This window comes from Oncorhynchus gorbuscha, linkage group LG05 (assembly GCF_021184085.1).
Source record: "Oncorhynchus gorbuscha isolate QuinsamMale2020 ecotype Even-year linkage group LG05, OgorEven_v1.0, whole genome shotgun sequence".
NCBI lineage: Eukaryota > Metazoa > Chordata > Actinopteri > Salmoniformes > Salmonidae > Oncorhynchus > Oncorhynchus gorbuscha.
Window position 1 is genome coordinate 58,624,912 of NC_060177.1, and position 19,141 is coordinate 58,644,052.

Sequence of the window (19,141 nt, forward strand, 5' to 3'; positions counted from 1 at the left end):
GTAAGGTATCTTTACTTTTACTTATGTATGACAATGTGGTACTTTTTTCATCAATGGGATAAATTGGAACGCCGACTGCGAGCCAGGCCTATACGCCCAACATCAGTGCCCGACCTCACTAATGCTCTTGTGGCCGAATGGAAGCAAGTCCCCGTAGCAATGTTCCAACATCTAGTGGAAAGTGCAAAGGGGGGGACCAACTCCATATTAATGCCCATGATTTTGGAATGAGATGTTCGACAAACTCGTGTCCACAAACTTTTGACCATGTAGTGTATTTCCTTGTATTTACTGATTAACAGTAATAGCAGAATCTCTCATTTTGATCATTTCCATATTAACTAGCTTATCCTGTATCACAGTCAGTTCACACAAGTAACCACAGCTAGGCTTACTGCTCTCATAGGCCTGCCTATCTTTAGATCAGTGGTCTTCATCTTAAGATGTGCTTCCCTCAAATTATCAGGCTTATAGCTTTATTATAATACTACATTACAAAAGAACTAAGTGCATGAATAAATTCTCATGAAACATATTTCTGAACAAAAACAAAATTGTTCATATGTGCTGTTTCTGATTTGAGTGATTTATATATATCCACACGATAAACAAAATTCAATAAATAGAAATTACAAAAATAAAATCAAACATCTGAGAAATAACATTCTATAGGCTGAATAGGTTACAAATAGACCCAAGTCAAACTGAAACAAGTCAAACAAACTGACTTCTTCCTGTAAAGTGGCTAAAAGTGATCCTGTTTCACTTCATGTATTCTTATTGTAAACTACCATAATGAATTTAATCTAACATGCCATGCGTTAAATAAAAAACATAAAATATTGACACTGCTATCACCTAAAACATAGTGGTATTACTTGATATGGTACTTCTGTGTCAATGCATGTGGGTTGGTACACAGAGCTACAGCAGACACAAAAACGTGCAGTACGCGTATAACGTACACACTTTAATAAAATAGGAATGACAAAATCAGTGGTGTCACTTCAACAAGAGTTGTCGCTCCTCTGCATGTGACGCATTACAAATGTGGTGTTTGATAACAGTGCGGTGGAAGCTGATGATCGTTAGTGCAGTGTTTACAGGAAATATGGTGTCGTTGTCCTGGGTGGAATGACTCTCTCGGAGTCGGGCACCGCCCGGAACAACTTGGGCTCCCTCGTATTGGCGTCTTTGAAGACCATGATGGAGGCAATGTTGCCGCAGCGATAGCAGTAGTTAGGAGCCGACCAGACTGTGACCAGCTTCTCATCAAACATGAACTTGTAACCCTCATGGACTAACTGGTGTGCCCGACAGATCAACTTCAAGTTGTTGATGTGAGCAAACTGCACATCGAGGGATAATTCATGAAAAAAGAAAGACAGTGAGATAAATGTGAATGTGAGAAAAAAAACATTACTATTACCCATTTCATGTACAGTACCAGTCAAAAGTGGACACACCTACTCATTGAAGGGTTTTTCTTCATTTTTACTATTTTCTACATTGTAGAATAATAGTGAAGACATCAAAACTATGAAAAAACACAAATGGAATCATATAGTAACCAGAAAGTGTTAAACAAATCAAAATATATTTTATATTTGAGATTCTTCAAAGTAGCCACTCTTTGCCTGGATGACAGCTTTGCACACTCTTGGCATTCTCTCAACCAGCTTCATGAGGTAGTCACATGGAATGCATTTCAATTAACAGGTGTGCCTTGTTAAAATCATTTGTGGAATTTCTTTCCTTCTTAATGCGTTTGAGCCAATCAATTGTGTTGTGACAAGGTAGGTGTGGTATACAGAAAGATTGCTTATTTGAGCTAATTTACCAAATAGGGCTAAGAGAAATGACAGTCCATCATTACTTTAAGACATGAATGTGTCAATCAGGGACAATTTCAAGAACTTTGAAGGTTTCTTCAAGTGCAGTTGCAAAAACCTGGCTATAATGGGGACTGTCACAGGAAAGGAAGACCCAGAGTTACTTCTGCTGCAGAGGATAAGTTCATTAGAGATAAGTGCACCTCTAACTGCAGCCCAAATAAATGCTTCACAGGGTTCAAGTAACAGACACATTTCAACATCAACTGTTCAGAGAAGACTGCTTGAATCAGGCCTTCATGGTCAAATTGCTGCAAAAAAACACTACTAAAGGACACCAATAATAATAAGAGACTTGCTTGGGCTAAGAAACACGAGCAATGGAAATCTGTCCTTTGGTCTGATGAGTCCAATTTAAGATGTTTTGGTTCCAACAGTCGTGGATTTGTGAGACGCAGAGTAGGTGAAGGGATGATCTTGGCATGTGTGGTTCCCACCGTGAAGCATGGAGGAGGAGGTGTGATGGTGCTTTTCTGGTGACACGGTCAGTGATTTATTTAGAATTCAAGGCACACTTAACCAGCATGGCTACCACGGCATTCTGCAGCGATATGCCATCCCATCTGGTTTGCGCTTAGTGGGACTATCATTTGTTTTTCAACAGGACAATGACCCAACACACAACCAGGCTGTGTAAGGGCTATTTGACCAAGAAGGAGAGTAATGAAGTGCTGCATAAGATGACCTGGCCTCCACAATCACCCGACCTCAACCCAATTAAGATTGTTTGGGATGAGTTGGACTGCAGAGTGAAGGAAAAGCAGCCAGCAAGTGCTCAGCATGTCGGAACTCCTTCATGACTGTTGGAAAAGCATTCCAGATGAAGCTGTTAGTAAAATTAAAGAAAAGCCTTCGAATGAGTAGGTGTATCCAAACGTTTTACTGGTACTGTATGTCTATTACCGTGTGAAATTAACAATGTACTCACCTCATTGGTGACCTTTGCACCAAACAGCCACCCAGCTCCCCTGGGGCTGATGGCCCAGGTGTCCACATCCTCGGGGTCTGACCACACAAGGTCACAGAATGCTCCCTTGTGGGGGATCTCTTGGTTACGCTCAATGGTTCTGATCTGGTCCAGGGTCTTTATGTCCGGGGAGAGGCCCCCATGAACACACAGAATCTGCTCATCCATCAGCTGGCACAACAAAACAAAAAACAAAGCACAGCATTAGAATGCTGAGTAACTGAGACAGTAGAAAATATCTTCATGTTGGCTTGATATGCTAAAATTGTGCCATGGGGGCTGTTAATGCAGGAAATCAGAAATACAAAGCAATAGAGTTACACTCACCGCTGCAACTGTTAACATATCAAATACTTTGGTACAGTAGCGCCAGGCATTTGCATTTCCATATTTGGTTTGGCATTCATCTGAAAGGCAACATAGACCAGGAACATCCCATTTATAACTAGAGCAACTGGAGTCAATTACAAATGTGTTAATACAACATTTGGTTGGGTTGGATATGGTGAATTAATGATGAAGAAAATCTCACCATAAAATCCATACACTTGGGTTATCTGCCTGCTTTCGTGGTTTCCTCTTAAAAGTGTGATGCGGTCAGGCCATTTCGCTTTTAACACCAGCAGGTATGTGAGTGTCTCCAAGCTGTAATATCCCCGGTCAACAAAATCACCCTGCAGAGAATCAAATACACAGAATCCTGATGGGTACAATATTGATGGATGTTGTAAACAATATGAAACATAAGTCAACAGTGTGGCTCAGTTCATAGAGCATGGCGCTTGCAATGCCAGGGTTGTGGGTTCGATTCCCATGGGGGACCAGTGGGGAAAAAGTACACTCACTACTGTAAGTCACTAAAATGTAACAGCAAACATGTTGTCCCCCACGAATGATGCAGCGTCTGACTAACACATTTCAGTTAATTACTATAGCTTGGGCCAATCGGTAATTTTTTAAAGGCCGGATCTTTATGGCAAGACGCATCATTCACCCACATTTCGTCAAAATTGGCCCAGCTGTCTGAGATATTGCATGTGATTTAAAGCCAATTTATGCTTGATCCCAAAATATGGTCAGAGGCGTCGTGTGACACAATTGCGGAGCCTCCAGAGGCATGCAGAAGCAAAAATGAGTTTCGTACTGTATCGCCATGCGCCTCTAAAATGTTGACAATGCGGAGTGCTCTGAATAGCTCCGCATTGACATGATTGGTTGACCGTAGGTGAGGTCCTGTATAAACACAAAGTCACTTCCTTTACAACTTCCTTTGGGTCACAGCACATTCGGGTGTGGAAGGGAATTAAATTGTAGACCTGTTAGACAAAAGAGCTTTGAAACAAGATATAATTGATATTAATGTTCCACTAGGTAGAGGTGAGGCCAAATGTAGGATCAGAGCCATTTTGATAGATGTGTGGCAGAAGAGATGGGACTCTGAGCCCAAGGGCCGGCAAGTCATTTTGATAGATGTGTGGCAGAAGAGATGGGACTCTGAGCCCAAGGGCCGGCAAGTCATTTTGATAGATGTGTGGCAGAAGAGATGGGACTCTGAGCCCAAGGGCTGGCATTTATATGCCCTCCAAAGAATTGTTGTGGACCAAGATTCAAAGGTCAGATTAGGAAGGAAGAAGTGGCGTTTGCTCGATTGCACTTAGGACATTGCACATTGAACTCGTCATTACATCTGGTTGGCAAGCATGTGAATGGTTTGTGTCTGGAGTGTATGGTGGATTAAACCGTGGAGCATGTGTTGTTATATTGTTGTAAGTGTGTTGAAGAGAAGGAAATATTGAAGTGTTGGGTCAATGAAGTTCGACCGAGTTGGGGGGGGGGGGTTGGAAGGGATTTGGGGGATGGTCTATCAGAAGTTAGTAGGGCTCTTTTTTATTTTCTCAGAAGTACTGAGTTAGGTAGGAGGATTTAGAAATGTTGTAAACCGTGATTGACCACACACTAAAGCACAGTAGGTGGCTGGCATGCACCTTCACATTTATAATATAATAATAATAATATGGAAGAAGAAGAAGGCAACATCCTTCACAACAGCTCTGCAAAGCACAAGTAGTATGAATGCCTTGACTTCTGCAGAGGCTGTATCACGTAAGTGCTGCACGGCCAATGCAGACGTCAAATTGTCCATGTAGCGCCTTTAACTTATGAACAGACGGACGGAGAAAGATCCAGTCCCCTCCTCGATTTCATCATGGGGGGGGGGGGCAACAATAACATAAATGGAGTGGACGAGGGGATAATAGTTGAGTTTATACCCACCATGAAAATATAGTTTGTGTCTGGGACCTGTCCTCCGGTTCTGAAGAGTTCACACAGATCATAAAACTGATTGAATGAAGAAACAACCAAGTTAACTTCAGAATTACTGGAAAATAAAGAATGCAAAGAAATAGAATATAAGAAAACAAATATTTAGCAATGATGCTCTATGGCTGTGAAGGTCAATGAAGTAGCCTACCTGCCCGTGTATATCCCCACACACTGTCACTGGTGTGGACACAGGTTGGACATTGGATTCCTCTAGCAATAGGTCACATACATAATCACATAACCTCTGAGGGAAAAAAAACACACACACCTTTAGAATAAGGAGGAGTCTGACGTGATGTGTGATGTAATGCCCAAGCAATGATTTAATGAATGAATGTCATAATAGCAACAACCATAAACTAGTGACAACTAAGCTCCTGAGTGGCACAGTGGTCTAAGGCATTGCATCTCAGTGCTAGAGGAGTCACTACAGACCCTGGTTCGATTCCAGACTGTATCACAATCGTTGTGATTGGGAGTCCCATAGGACAGCGCACAATTGGCCCAGCGTCGTAGGGTTTGGAAAGGATAGGCCGTCATTGTAAGTAAGAATTTGTTCTTAACTGACTTGCCTAGTTACATCAAATAAATAAAAGCTACTGTAAATGGCACATTTTATATCATACCAATAATTGTGTCAAGCACGATGATGATATTCAAATTCTTGGGTATAATGGCATCACAGTCTGTATGTGTGATTTTATGTCAGTTTAGATGGTCTATGATTTAGAAGTGATAGCCATTTTGCCATTGTTTAGGTCTGATAAGTAGGCTACTTACTATACGTGCTGCTCATCGGGCTTATTTCAGTGATCGCCATTGCGCATGCAGTGATTCTCACCTTGAGGTCGTTTTCAGGTAAATATTTACACTGCTTGGCAATCTCCTCGTATTTATCCAGGTCCAGTGGCGCCATTGTATCAGCTGTTCGCTAAATTGTTTCTACCCTTCTTAGCCTACATGTTTGGTTCAGTCTAGCGGATTTAATGAATAATTTGCGTTGTGCTGCCATCTGCTGTGTGGGTTATGCACTACTTTGGCCTTAGATTGTATAGGCTCCAGATCTCCGGACAATGTATATTGTGGGCTCTTTAAGGATTGTCCAATCATATAATCAAATGCTTAATTATTCAGTGTAACAGCTCTGTTTCTTTGATCTTGAACTTGTTGGGCAGCTCATGTCACTGCTGATGAATGTGAATGACTGTAGACGACAGGTGTTTAGGCCTATAGCCACGTAGTGGAGCTCGCACCCAGTAGAAACAATGGGTGATTAGGCGACAGCGCGCACATATCCTACAGCGTAGGCATAATAAACATCCCCATCTTTTTTTCTCGAGTCTAGGCCTAAAGTCCTGGATAGCTTACTTTTTCAGCGTGTTGCTGCTTATAGGGGGTACATCGATTAAAGAGGGGCATATGCATATTTCATGAATAGCCAAGGCCTAATGTCCCATAATCGAATGGATGTAATGTCTAGTCTAGGCTATAATCGTAAAATAACGTAATTTTAGATTATTTATATATTTTTTAAAGTGTGTCAAATGGAAAATCAAACATATTTCTCATTGCACTCATCGCGCACTGGCTCACGATTACGCAGTGAACCAATCAAATGCCTTTGCGATGGGAAAACAAACGCACCTAACTATACCACGAGACATCCCCTCAATGCCCTCATTGGCTGAAGGGTATGACAATCCAAAGCGTTTCCTTTCATTGCGCTGGGCTAGGTTGAACTGAAAGTGAAGTCAAGAAGCTGCGGGTAGTTCGGTTCGCAATCACTGGGTAGCAATTGCGAACAACATAGGCTAGTCCATTCAGGGAAAGGTCTGAGACAGACCATTACTAAGGCTTTACATGGAGAGCTGAAATTGAATATGAGGTTAACGGCCTTAATGATGTACATATCCCCGGCTTTGCTATTTATTTTGTATATTGGATTTGCTGATGCTGCACCTCGCATCAACTCCTACAATGCGTCGCCTATCTCCAGGAAGCCTCGCTCAGCATCCGAGAGCTTGGAGCAGCTCTACACCACCTTGCCCAATCGTTTACCTGAGGACAGGTTTGTTCTCGGCCTAGTAACTGGGCTCACGCCGTCGCCCACAATTGTCTCCGCCAGAGCGACCAGCAAAACGATACAGGTCTCCACGGTTCCTGTCTCGCCAACCGCAACCACAATTCAGCCACCGACAACGGACCCTATAACCCCAAAGCCAAGCATAGAAATGATTTCAACTCCTATACAACAAATAATGGCGTTGAGCTCCAGAACATCAAATTCAAGCAAAAGATCCACTGATGCACGATCAGTTTTTCCTCCAGAAAAAACGCTGCAGACCGTGGTCTCCATGGTTTCTCAGCGGACGACAAATGATGCGTGGTCTTCAGATAACATCGATGCAAAGATTACCTCCGACAATAGTCAAGGTGAGCCTATGTTGGCGCTTAGATGTGATAAGAATACATATATAATGTTCCAAGGCGCATCAATTGTTATGTTATATTGTGTTGTGTATAGAATACCCTCTGCCACACCTCCACAATGGATACACCTCATTAGACTGATAGCCTATATGGAATTTTACTCTCTGACCTTTTAATCACCTCACACATTCACGTATGTTTGCAGAAATGTCCATTTTCATGCAAACAATAATAATAATCTATTAACATGTAACCAAAGGCACAACCAAAACGTCCGCAGTATGTCTTTTGACGCAGAGCGCAGGCAGGCGAAGAAACTGAGATTGTAGAAACAATAGATCGTGGACCTCAAACCATGGACGGCTTTCTCCTTGCAAAATGATCAGTCATAACTAAATTATCCATATGAATTAGGACATACCGGTTCCAGAGTAATATTACTATAGGCTACGTTTGGCGTTCCCATAGATGGTGGGGCCTTTATTAGGTAGGCTATATATGTGACATGCGTAAGTGTGTCAGATATTATGGTGATTGCATGAGAGGGGGAAGGGGGAGGAGGGTGTTTATCCCTTGTTTTTAGTCATCCATCCACACAGACTTCTCCATGTCTGCATATAATTGCCACCATGATAAGGTTTATTTTTCCTACAAGCAGACAACACGTGTCCGTTTGGACAGTGGTTTGATCCCCGTGGCCTTTGTGTCTATTTAACATCCTTAGACCAATGGGGGACAGGGGAATGTTACACCACATCCAATCAAAATGAGCAGACCAAGACATGAATAAACCAGCACTGTTATAACTTTAGCGGATTATGTTGTCTCCCACCTCCCTCGTCTCTGGCCCCGCTGTTCTGCGCTTGAAATATTGCATGAAGGTAAACGTTCCGACAGTCCCCTCCAATGTAGAGATTGGGGTGAGCAACACTTGAAAGTCTACACACCCCTTCCACATTCTTCACATTTTACTGCCTTAAAAATGAATCTAAAAAGGGATTAAATGCGACCCCACCCCATAGATGTACACTTCCTAATCCACATTTTCAAAAAGAAAGAACAATTATTTAAAAATGTCCTAATTACTAAGAAATACCAAATTAGAATATATTGAGTGCAGCTGTAAATCATTTTGAAAAATATTCTACCAACCTAGTGCAACTTTTAGGGAAACTTCTTTTTTTTTAGCAGATTTAAAATCAGGATTGAGACCTGACCATTCAGGTAAACTCAACACCTCTTGGAAATCCATTCTGGAATTGCCCCACTCTATCCTTGGGTTAGGTTTTCAGATTTTCAGAAGACTGGGTGGATTTTCTTTTGATCCTAACAAACCTGATCCTTTCATATTCCTTTTGATCCTAAACACCTCCCCAGTTCTTTCCGGTGACAAGCCTACCCATAACATGATGCTCGCACCACAATACTTGAAAATACAAAGACATCAACAACATGGATTACAGGCAACATCCGCATCGAGCTAAAGGCTAGAGCTGACGCTTTCAAGGCGCGGGATACTAATCCGGATGCTTATAAGAATGCCCACAGATGAACCATTAAACAGGCAAAGCATCAATTCAGGACTTAGATTGAATCCTACTACACCGGCTCTGACACTCTTCAGATGTGGCAGGGCTTGAAAAATACTACGGACTACAAAGGGAAACCCAGCCGCAAATGCCCAGTGACGCGAGCCTACCATACGAGCTAAATGCCTTTTATGCTCGCTTCGAGGCAAGAAACACTGAAGCATGCATGAGAGCACCAGCTGTTCTTCACGACTGTGTGATCACGCTCTCTGTAGCCCAGTGGTTCTTAACCTTGTTGGAGGTACTGAACCCCACCAGTTTCATATGGGCATTCACCGAACCCTTCTTAATTGGAAAAAATAAAATGTGATTTTTTTTCAAATTCAAAACATAGGTATATATTTTACTGGTGCACAAAATGAACCATGCATCAACATCACTGTGTTCAAAGAACAAAATCATCAAAACATGATTTTCACACAAAAACATACTGAATATTTACTGCAAATCTGTGTGACTTCTGCTGTTTCCTTTCAGAGACCAGTTCAGAAATGCGCGGCTTCACCTTGGCAAGTGCCACTCATGTCATTTTCGCAACAAAGTCTCTTCCTTTTCTTCATTTATGTCCAGCAACCTCAAAAAAGGATTGCTCGCAAAGATATGTTGTAACAAACGGTATGAAAATCTCCAGAGATTTCTTAGCAATAACAGGGTACGTTACCATTTGTTGACACCAAAACATTGAAAGCGTTGTTGTTCTGAAGAGTTGCTGTTGAACCTGGCTCTGCTGAATTTCAATGATTTCATCGAGGTATTCTGAAGAGTTGCTGTTGAACCTCACTCGATCTCCTCTGCTGAATTTCAATGATTTCATCCCGCTATCTCTCTCATCATTGACATCTGTTGTCTCAACACTAAACGTGAACGGCTGTCTCACCCATGCTGGATATGACTCTCTTGTAGGGAAGTATCCGTCGAGAGACTTTGCAAGCTCATCTAAGTGCGTGGCAATTGCTTGCTTCAGTTCAGCAGGTACAGAAATGTCTCCGATTCCAGATACATCTTCGATCTTACTTACACAGTCATCCAGCAGGGGAAAGTTTGCGAAGTTATCATTCTCTGTTCGTCGTTTCCATAACAGTAGCTTTTTTTGAAAAGCCTTCAGGTTTTCCTCCACTTCGATGATGTTGACTCCACCGCATCTTTTGATTGAGAGCTGCGAAGATATCAGCCATGTATGCTAAAATGAGAATGAACTCAGAATTTTTGAAGCAATCTGCATGACAATGTTGGTGCTTTTGCAAAAACAGGGCTAATTCCACATGCTCGGCAAAAACACGATTCAGCACCTGTCCCCGGGATAACCACCGAACGTTAAAATGGTACAGAAGTACCTCAAATTCAGAGCCCATTTCTTCACACAGCTCACTGAAGATGTGGTGCCTCAGAGCACTAGTTCGCACATAGTTCACACATTCCACTACAATTTTTAATACTTCTGCCAGTTTTGGAGGCAAGGTTTTTGTTGCCAACGCATGCCTGTGCAGAATACAATACGTAACAATGATGTGTGGTGCATCGGCTTTCACTAGCGCACCAAAACCAGACTTTCTTCCCAGCATGACTGGAGCTCCGTCTGAACAAACTGCAGAAACCATATCCCACGAAAGATTGTTGTCTTTGAAGAAGTCATCCACAAGTTTCTTCACATCGGCTGCCTTAGTTGTTGTTGTAAGAGGCTTACAAAATAAAAAATCTCCCTTTATCACCTCGTCTTTCACATAGCGCACGAATACAGCAAGCTTAGATTGGAAACGTCTGTTGTCTCTTAGGCTGGGTTTCTGTACAGCACTTTGAGATATCAGCTGATGTACGAAGGGCTATATAAATAAATTTGATTTGATTTGGTCTTGTCGAGTTGAAAGATGAATTTTGCCGGGCTTGAAATCAGATCTGCAGCTACTTGAGCCAAGATGTCTTTGCTCATGTCCTCTATTCTGTCGCTGATGGTGTAATTTTAAAGAGGAATTTGGGATAACTTAACTTCAGCCTCTTTTCCCAGCATGATATTCGCCATCTTCAATACAGCTGGTTTTATGAGTGTTTCACCAATTGTGTGTGGTTTTCCCTGCTTTGCAATCAGGTAAGCAACTTCGCACAATGCTGTGAGGATCGGTTTGTTGATGGGTACAAAGCCGAGAACAGGCAGAGTAGCCTTTTCATCGAATCTGGCTCTCTTCACCTTGAATTCAGCGAGCGTTGTGTTCTTGTATTTTCCCACTCCATGCAGCTTAAGGAAGTGTTCTCTTAGTTTTTCCGGTGCTAGATTAGAATTGCTCAATTTAGCATTGCAAATCATGCAGTTAGGACGCTGACTCCCATTACGTTCCGTTATACATGTGAATCCATATTGTACATATTCGTCCGACCACTTTCTTTTTTTGCTCGACATAGTAAGTATGAAGGGATTAAAATATTAAGAAAGAAATCACAAGACGTACCATCACGACAGTCACAAGTCGACTACTGAGCGCACCAAATTCCCTGCAGCACAGATAGGCCAAGCGATGTAGCGTGATCACCTGCAGCCAACGATGGCCAAGCGGAGTGTGTCATCATGAATCATATGACTCGGATTTGTGTCTTGACCTCCGCCGAACCCCTGAGACTGACTCACCGAACCCCTGGGGTTCGATCGAACCCAGGTTAAGAACCACTGCTGTAGCCCATATGAGCAAGACCTTTAAACAGGTCAACATTCACAAAGCCGCAGAGCCAGACGGATTACCAGGACGTGTACTCAAAGCATGCCCTGACCAACTGGCAAGTGTCTTCACTGACATTTTCAACTTTCCCTGCCTGAGTCTGTAATACCTACATGTTTCAAACAAACCACCATAGTCCCTGTGCCCACTAAGCTAAGGACCCTGGGACTAAACACCTCCCTCTGCAACTGGATCCTGGACTTCCTGATGGGCCGCCCCCCAGGTGGTATGGGTTGGCAACAAAACATCTGCCACGCTGATTATCAATACTGGGGCCCCTCAGGGGTGCGTGCTTAGTCCCATCCTGCACTCCCTGTTCACCCATCACTGCGTGGCCAAGCACAACTCAAACACTATCATTAAGTTTGCTGACGGAACAACAGTGGTAGGCCTGATCACCGACAATTATGAGACAGCCTATAGGGAGATGGTCAGAGACCTGGCTGTGTGGTGCCAGGACAACAACCTCTCCCTCAATATGAGCAACACAAAGGAGCTGATCGTGGACTAAAGGAAAAGGAAGGCCAAACAAGCCCCCATTAACATTGACGGGGCTGAAGTGGAGTGGGTCGAGAGTTTCAAGTTCCTTGATGTCCACATCTACAGCAACACCATCGAGAGCATCCTGACCGGTTGCATCACCTCCTGGTATGGCAACTGCTTGGCATCTGACTGTAAGGCGCATACGGCCCAGTACATCACTGGGGCCAAGCTTCCAGACATCCAGGACCTACAGTTGAAGTCGGAAGTTTACATACACCTTAGCCAAATACATTTAAATTCAGTTTTTTACAATTCCTGATTTAATCCTAGTAGAAATTCCCTTACTTAGGTCAGTTAGGATCACCACTTTATTTTAAGAATGTGAAATGTCACAATAAAAGTAGAGAGTGATTTATTTCAGCTTTTATTTCTTTCATCACATTCCCAGTGGGTCAGAAGTTTCCATACACTCAATTAGTATTGTAGCGTTGCCTTTTAAATTGTTTAACTTGGGTCAAACATTTCGGGTAGTCTTCCACAAGCTTCCCACAATAAGTTGGGTGAATTGTGTCCCATTCCTTCTGACAGAGCTGGTGTAACTGAGTCAGGTTTGTAGGACTCCTTCGTTTTTGATTTATTTAATAATTATTTTTCACTTTAGTTTATTTAGTAAATATTTTCTTAACTATTTCTTGAACTGCATTGTTGGTTAAGGGCTTGTAAGTAAGCATTTCACGGTAAGGTTGTACCTGTTGTATTTGATTTGAACATTGTATTCATTCCACATTACTGGCCTGTATGAAACTGAAAGGAAGGAAGCTTGTGTTAAAAAATCCCCTCCAAATCATTCATTCTGTTTGCAACAAGGCCGTTAAGTAAAGCTTATTACATGGTCTACGCAGACGGGAGATTCACAGTGTTGCAATGCCTCTTTTTTTTGTCACAAAAGGGGCGGCTTCTTGTAATACGCATCACCTATTGTGAAATGGTAGAACCTGCTGTAGCCAACTAGATGGCCATGTGGGTTTTTTTTCATGACCAAAACATGATGACCTCAACGCTAGGCCAAACCCTCCCCGGGGAATGAACCCATGTCTGTAATAACACCTCCAGCACTGCAATACAGTGCCTTAGACTGCCGCACCACTCGGGAGGCCAGGGCATATTTTTCTATTATAAATCTGACTATTTCACATGCAGATGTGGGAAAATGAATCACAATGCGCAGAAGAAGGAAGGAGGTGGGCAGAGCCAAGCGTGAGCTAGCGAGATGGTATTGGCGTGTTCTAGTATGTACAGTGCCTTCAGAAAATATTCATACCCATTGACTTATTCCACATTATGTTGTGTTACAACCTTAATTCAGAATGTATTAAATATACATTTCTGAAAATGTCGTGCATCTACATTTACATTTAAATATGTCTACTATGTCCACATTGTGTCCATTCCTGCGCAATATTCAAATGCCAGTATGCGTTCTACAATGGTGGAATAGGCAAAATATGATTATAACAAAACAGCTTATGGCAGTAGCTACCAACTGTAGCTAAGTAGCTAGCTAACCTCTGTAGCTAGCCAGCAAGCTAATATAGCAAGCAACGTCGCCCACTGTATGCGCTTTCGGTAGCCTGATTGCACCCAGACTGAGGAGAAATCCGCACACAATGCACCCTGACCACAGACAGATCTGATCACAATCAGACCACAAAGCGACTTTTGTATTTTCAATGCGAGATTCGTATTCTGATAGCAGAAGTCGCATGTAAGTGTCAAGTGTGAACACGACCATTGGAACATTCTAGCATGTACAGTGCCTTGAGAAAGTATTCATACCACTTGAGTTATTCCACATTTGTTGTGTTACAGCCTGAATTCAAAATGTATAAAATATTTTTGCTCACCCATCTACACACGATACCCCTTTTAATGACAAAGTGAAAACATGTTTTTAGACATTTTTGCAAATTATATCCAGAAATATCTCATTTGCATAAGTAACAAAGTCACTTGTGGTCTGATTGTGTTCAGAACTGTCTGACCACTTCAGGAGGTGGTCAGGGTGAACCACAGGAGGCTGATGAAGGGAGGACGGCTCATAATAATGGTCGGAACGGCGCAAATGGAATGGCATCAAACACCTGGAAACCATGTGTTTGATGTATTTGATACCATTCCACCTATTCCACTCCAGTCATTAACACAAGCACACTCTATCCAGTTAAGGTGCCACCAACCCCCTGTGATTTGCACATTCTTTAAAAAATTCATTAAGCTCTGTCAAGTTGGTTGCTGTTCATTGCTAGACAGTCAATTTCAAGTCTTGCCATAGATTTTTAAACCGATTTAAGTCAAAACTATAACTAGGCCACTCAGAAACATTTAATGTGGCCTTGGTAAGCAATTCCAGCAGTAGAGGCTGGTGTGAGGAGCTATAGGAGGACGGGCTCATAGTAATGGCTGAAATGGAATAAATAGAATGGAAAATCAAACACATGGAAAATAAAATATTACTCCGTTCCATTTATTCCATTTCAGTCATTACAATGAGCCCGTTATAGCTCCTCCCACCAGCCTCCACTGAACTGTAGTGTCTATTTGGCCTTGTGTTTTGGGTTATTGTCTTGCTGAAAGGTGAATTCATCTCCCAGTGTCTGGTGGAAAGCAGACTGAATCAGGTTTTCCTCTAGGATTTTTCCTGTACTAAGCACCATTTGGTTTCTTTTTTTATCCTAAAAACCTCCTTAAATATTACAAGCATACCCATAACATAATGCAGCCACCACTATGCTTGAAAATGAAGAGTGGTACTAAGTAAGGTGTTCTATTGGATTTGCCCCAAACATAATATTTTGTATTCAGGACAAAACGTTAATTGCTTTGCCACATTTTTGTCAGCATTACTTTAGTGCCTTGTTGAAAACAGGATGCATGTTTTGGAATATTTTTATTCTGTACAGGCTTCCTTTTCACTCTGCCAACTAGGTTAGTATTGCTGAGAACTACAATGTTGTTGATCCATTCTCAGTTTTCTCCTTTCACAGCCATTCAATTTTAAAGTCACTATTGGCCTCATGGTGAAATCCCTGAGCGGTTTGATTCCTCTTTGGCAACTGAGTTCGTGAGGACACCTGTATCTTTGTAGTGACTGGGTATATTCATAGATATCCCCACCGCAACCACAGGCAGGTTCAACACACCTATGTTTGTTGTTCTTGAATGCTGTCAAATGCCGAAACTGAAACCTGAACTATAGACCTCAGTTTAAAAGCTGACAGTGTTTTTATATACTGTTATTTTATTTTGAATCCTGCGACTGTGTTGGGATCAATTGCTGTGAGTGCTGCTATCTGTCCCGGGATCCTGCGAGATTCTGTATGGGGGAGAGACCCGAAAGCCCAGCTAGCCTAGCTGGCTTGGCGGTTCTCAAATGGAGGCCGCTATTGAACATTTCCAGCATTGCAGGAGCTGGGTTTACTTTGCTTTGTTCCGGAAGAATGTGGACCACACTGACTTTCAATGTAGCAACTGCTTGCGGAGGAGGACTACAGGAGTGAAGTAGCTACTCTTAACAATTAAGTAGCAAACCTACATAAGCTACTGGGGAACCCACCCCCACCTACATTTTATTTTTCTTCCACCCCAGTAGCTGGATGCCGCTCTGGTCTGCTGGAAGTTTCGCCACTATGCCGGCACTCCACAGCCGACTGGCCGTTGCAAGGCAGGGTTTCATCCCGAAGGGGTCTCCCCCTCCTCTGGAGAATGGAGCTGATCTTGACCCAACCAACCAGCCATGGAGAAACGTCACTCGCCGTGGAAGTCAAAGAAGGTGACCTCTGGCAACGGGGGTCTCCATGGAGATGTTGAGCCTGGAACTGACACAGACCAGAAACAGCTTTTGCTGCCCTGGATCCAGAGGTACCTGCGCCTTCGTCCTCGGCTCTGTCTCCCTCTCCGGTGGCTTCTATCTCTGGTTCAGATCCTCGGAGCTCCCAGTCTCACCAGACCGTGAGGCTACCTGAGAGACCGGCCCATTCAACATCACCAACTGTCATCATAGGCAGCTCTGTGGTGAAAAACATCTCAGTCCCCAAGGCAAAAACCCTGTTCTACACAGGAGCACGAGAACAGGACATAACAAGGCTGCTTCCAACTGTTCTACCACTGATGCAGGGAGCTGACACTGTCGTAGTCCATGTGGGGTCAAAGGACATCAGGAGGGCTAGCTCAGAACATTTGAAAATTGTTTTTTTTTAAACTGATTTTAGCATTAAAATACTACAAAAAAAACGGATTACGGATCACACATCTGGCTAAAAGACTACTGTAGCTCTGCTGGAGTCACTTTTATTAACACCTTCTGGAAACAAAATATACTCTACCAATATGACAGAGTCCATCCAAATCATCTTGGCTCCTGGACTCTGTCCATGCATTTCAATGCTGCGTTGAAACAATGACTGGTAAATGATCCAATACCAGCTCAGTTAATCCCTACCATTGTGACAATGAGTCGTCATAATGCGGCTTCAAATGTACATGATCTTGGGGGAATTGGCAATCACAAATGTAGGTAATTTAATTTATGTACCCTTAATTGCACCGAATAGATCTGTTTATCCTACTGCTATTGTAAGCAGTAATCATGAGCCTATAAACCAGAGGTACACTGTTAGCACTGAGGCGGTGTGCAATATTAGGAAGATCACTTTATGCAGCTCACCCTGCGCTATCAGCTCCAATGTCAATAACATGAGTAAGTCTACCTCTGATAAGCTTCCCAGTAAAGCAACCTAGAAAAGTGCTAAAAGTAGCCATATTAACATATGTAGCCTAAGAAACAAGGTCCATGAAGTCAATAACTTGCTTGTAACAGATGACATTCATATTCTATCTCTGAAACTCACTTAGATAATACCTTTGACGATACAGTGGTAGCAATACATGGTTATAACATCTACTGAAAAGACAGAAATGCCAACGGAGGCGGTGTTGCGGTCTACAGTCGTGGCCAAAAGTTTTGAGAAAGACACAAATATAAATTTTCAAAGTCTGCTGCCTCAGTTTGTGTGATGGCAATTTGCATATACCCCAGAATGTTATGAAAAGTGATCAGATTAATTGCAATTAATTGCAAAGTCCCTCTTTGCCATGCAAATGAACTGAATCCCCCAAAAATATTTCCACTGCATTTCAGCCCTGCCGCAAAAGGACCCGCTGACATCATGTCAGTGATTCTCTCGTTAACACAGGTATGAGTGTTGACGAGGACAAGACTGGAGATCACTCTGTCAGGCTGATGGAGTTCGAATAACAGACTGTAAGCTTCAAAATGAGGGTGGTGCTTGTAATCATTGTTCTTCCTCTGTCAACCATGGTTAACTGCAAGGAAACACGTGCCGTCATCATTGCTTTGCACAAAAGGGCTTCACAGGCAAGGATATTGCTGCCAGTAAGATTGCACCTAAATCATCCATTTATCGGATCATCAAGAACTTCAAAGAGAGCGGTTAAATTGCTGTGAAGAAGGCTTCAGGGCGCCCAAGAAAGTCCAGCAAGCGCCAGGACCATCTCCTAAAGTTGATTCAGCTGCGGGATCGGGGCACCACCATTACAGAGCTTGCTCAGGAATGGCAGCAGGCAGGTGTGAGTTCATCTGTATGCACAGCGAGGAGAAGACTTTTGGAGGATGGCCTGGTGTCAAGAAGGGCAGCAAAGAAGCCACTTCTCTCCAGGAAAAATATCAGGGACAGACTGATATTCTGAAAAAGGTACAGGGATGCTGAGGACTGGGGTAAAGTCATTGTTTTGGGGCATCCGGTTGTTTGGGGCATCCAGAAAAAAGCTTGTCCGGAGAAGACAAGGTGAGCGCTACCATCAGTCCTGTATCATGCCAACAGTAAAGCATCCTGAGACCATTCATGCGTGGGCTTGCTTCTCAGCCAAGGGAGTGGGCTCACTCACAATTTTGCCTAAGAACGCAGCCATGAATAAAGAATGGTACCAACACATCCTCTGAGAGCAACTTCTCCCAACCCTCCAGGAACAGTTTGGTGCGAACAATGCCTTTTCCAGCATGATGGAGCACCTTGCCATAAGGCAAAAGTGATAAATAAGTGGCTCAGGGAACAAAACATTGATATTTTGGGTCCATGGCCAGGAAACTCCCCAGACCTTAATCCCATTGAGAACTTGTGGTCAATCCTCAAGAGGCGGGTGGACAAACAAGCAACCCACAAATTCTGACAAACTCCAATCATTGATTATGCAAGAATGGGCTGCCATCAGTCAGGATGTGGCCCAGAGGTTAATTGACAGCATGCCAGGGCTGATTAGAGAGGTCTTGAAAAAGAAGGGTCAACACTGCAAATATTGACTCTTTGCATCAACTTAATGTAATTGTCAATAAAAGCCTTTGACACTTAAGAAATGCTTGTAATTATACTTCAGTATTCCATAGTAACATCAGACAAAAATATCTAAAGACTCTGAAGCAGCAAACTTTGTGGAAATTAATATTTGTGTCATTCTCAAAACTTTTGGCCACGACTGTATATTCAGAACCACATTCCTGTAAAGCTTACGATCTAATGTTAAATACTGTTGAAGTAATATGGCTACAGGTTCATCTGCCTCACCCAAAGCCCATTCTTGTGGGAAGCTGCTATAGTCCACCAAGTGCTAACAGTCAGTATCTGGATAATATGTGTGAAATGCTTGATAATGTATGTCATATCAACAGAGAAGTAT

The 19,141-nt window shown here is 42.7% G+C and overlaps 2 protein-coding genes across 5 annotated transcripts in view; one reads left to right on the top strand and one right to left on the bottom strand.

Moving 5' to 3' along the window:
* Window positions 1-459: 459 nt before the first annotated feature.
* On the bottom strand, window positions 460-6,160 carry LOC124036162 (serine/threonine-protein phosphatase 6 catalytic subunit-like). Of its 2 annotated transcripts, none has more exons than XM_046350366.1 (7): window positions 6,026-6,160; window positions 5,333-5,428; window positions 5,134-5,199; window positions 3,392-3,533; window positions 3,187-3,266; window positions 2,821-3,030; window positions 460-1,349 (listed from the first exon to the last, which is right to left on the bottom strand). In XM_046350366.1, the coding sequence occupies exons 1-7, from the start codon at window positions 6,098-6,100 to the stop codon at window positions 1,101-1,103; spliced, it is 918 nt and encodes a 305-aa protein (XP_046206322.1). In that variant the 5' UTR covers window positions 6,101-6,160; the 3' UTR covers window positions 460-1,100. The 2 variants fall into 2 exon arrangements, with proteins under 2 accessions (XP_046206322.1, XP_046206323.1); XM_046350367.1 differs by having other exon boundaries at window positions 5,965-6,039.
* Window positions 5,669-19,141, top strand: part of LOC124036161 (multiple epidermal growth factor-like domains protein 9) — a 39,778-nt gene continuing 26,305 nt past the window's right edge. For 2 of the 3 annotated variants that reach the window (XM_046350363.1, XM_046350364.1), the window contains exon 1: window positions 6,924-7,617. In XM_046350363.1, coding sequence (XP_046206319.1) covers window positions 7,065-7,617 — 553 coding nt within the window. In that variant the 5' untranslated portion in view covers window positions 6,924-7,064. Of the gene's footprint in view, window positions 5,726-6,923; window positions 7,618-19,141 lie in introns of those variants that run through there. The other variant, XM_046350365.1, reaches the window with a different exon arrangement.

Excerpts from the sequence above, each read along its gene's own strand:
- LOC124036162 (XM_046350366.1), bottom strand. The coding sequence starts at position 6,100 with ATGGCGCCACTGGACCTGGATAAATACGAGGAGATTGCCAAGCAGTGT. Across the intron at positions 3,031-3,186 it reads ATATGTTAACAGTTGCAGCG|CTGATGGATGAGCAGATTCT; the intron begins GTGAGTGTAACT and ends TTGTTGTGCCAG. Across the intron at positions 1,350-2,820 it reads GTGCAAAGGTCACCAATGAG|TTTGCTCACATCAACAACTT; the intron begins GTGAGTACATTG and ends CTCGATGTGCAG.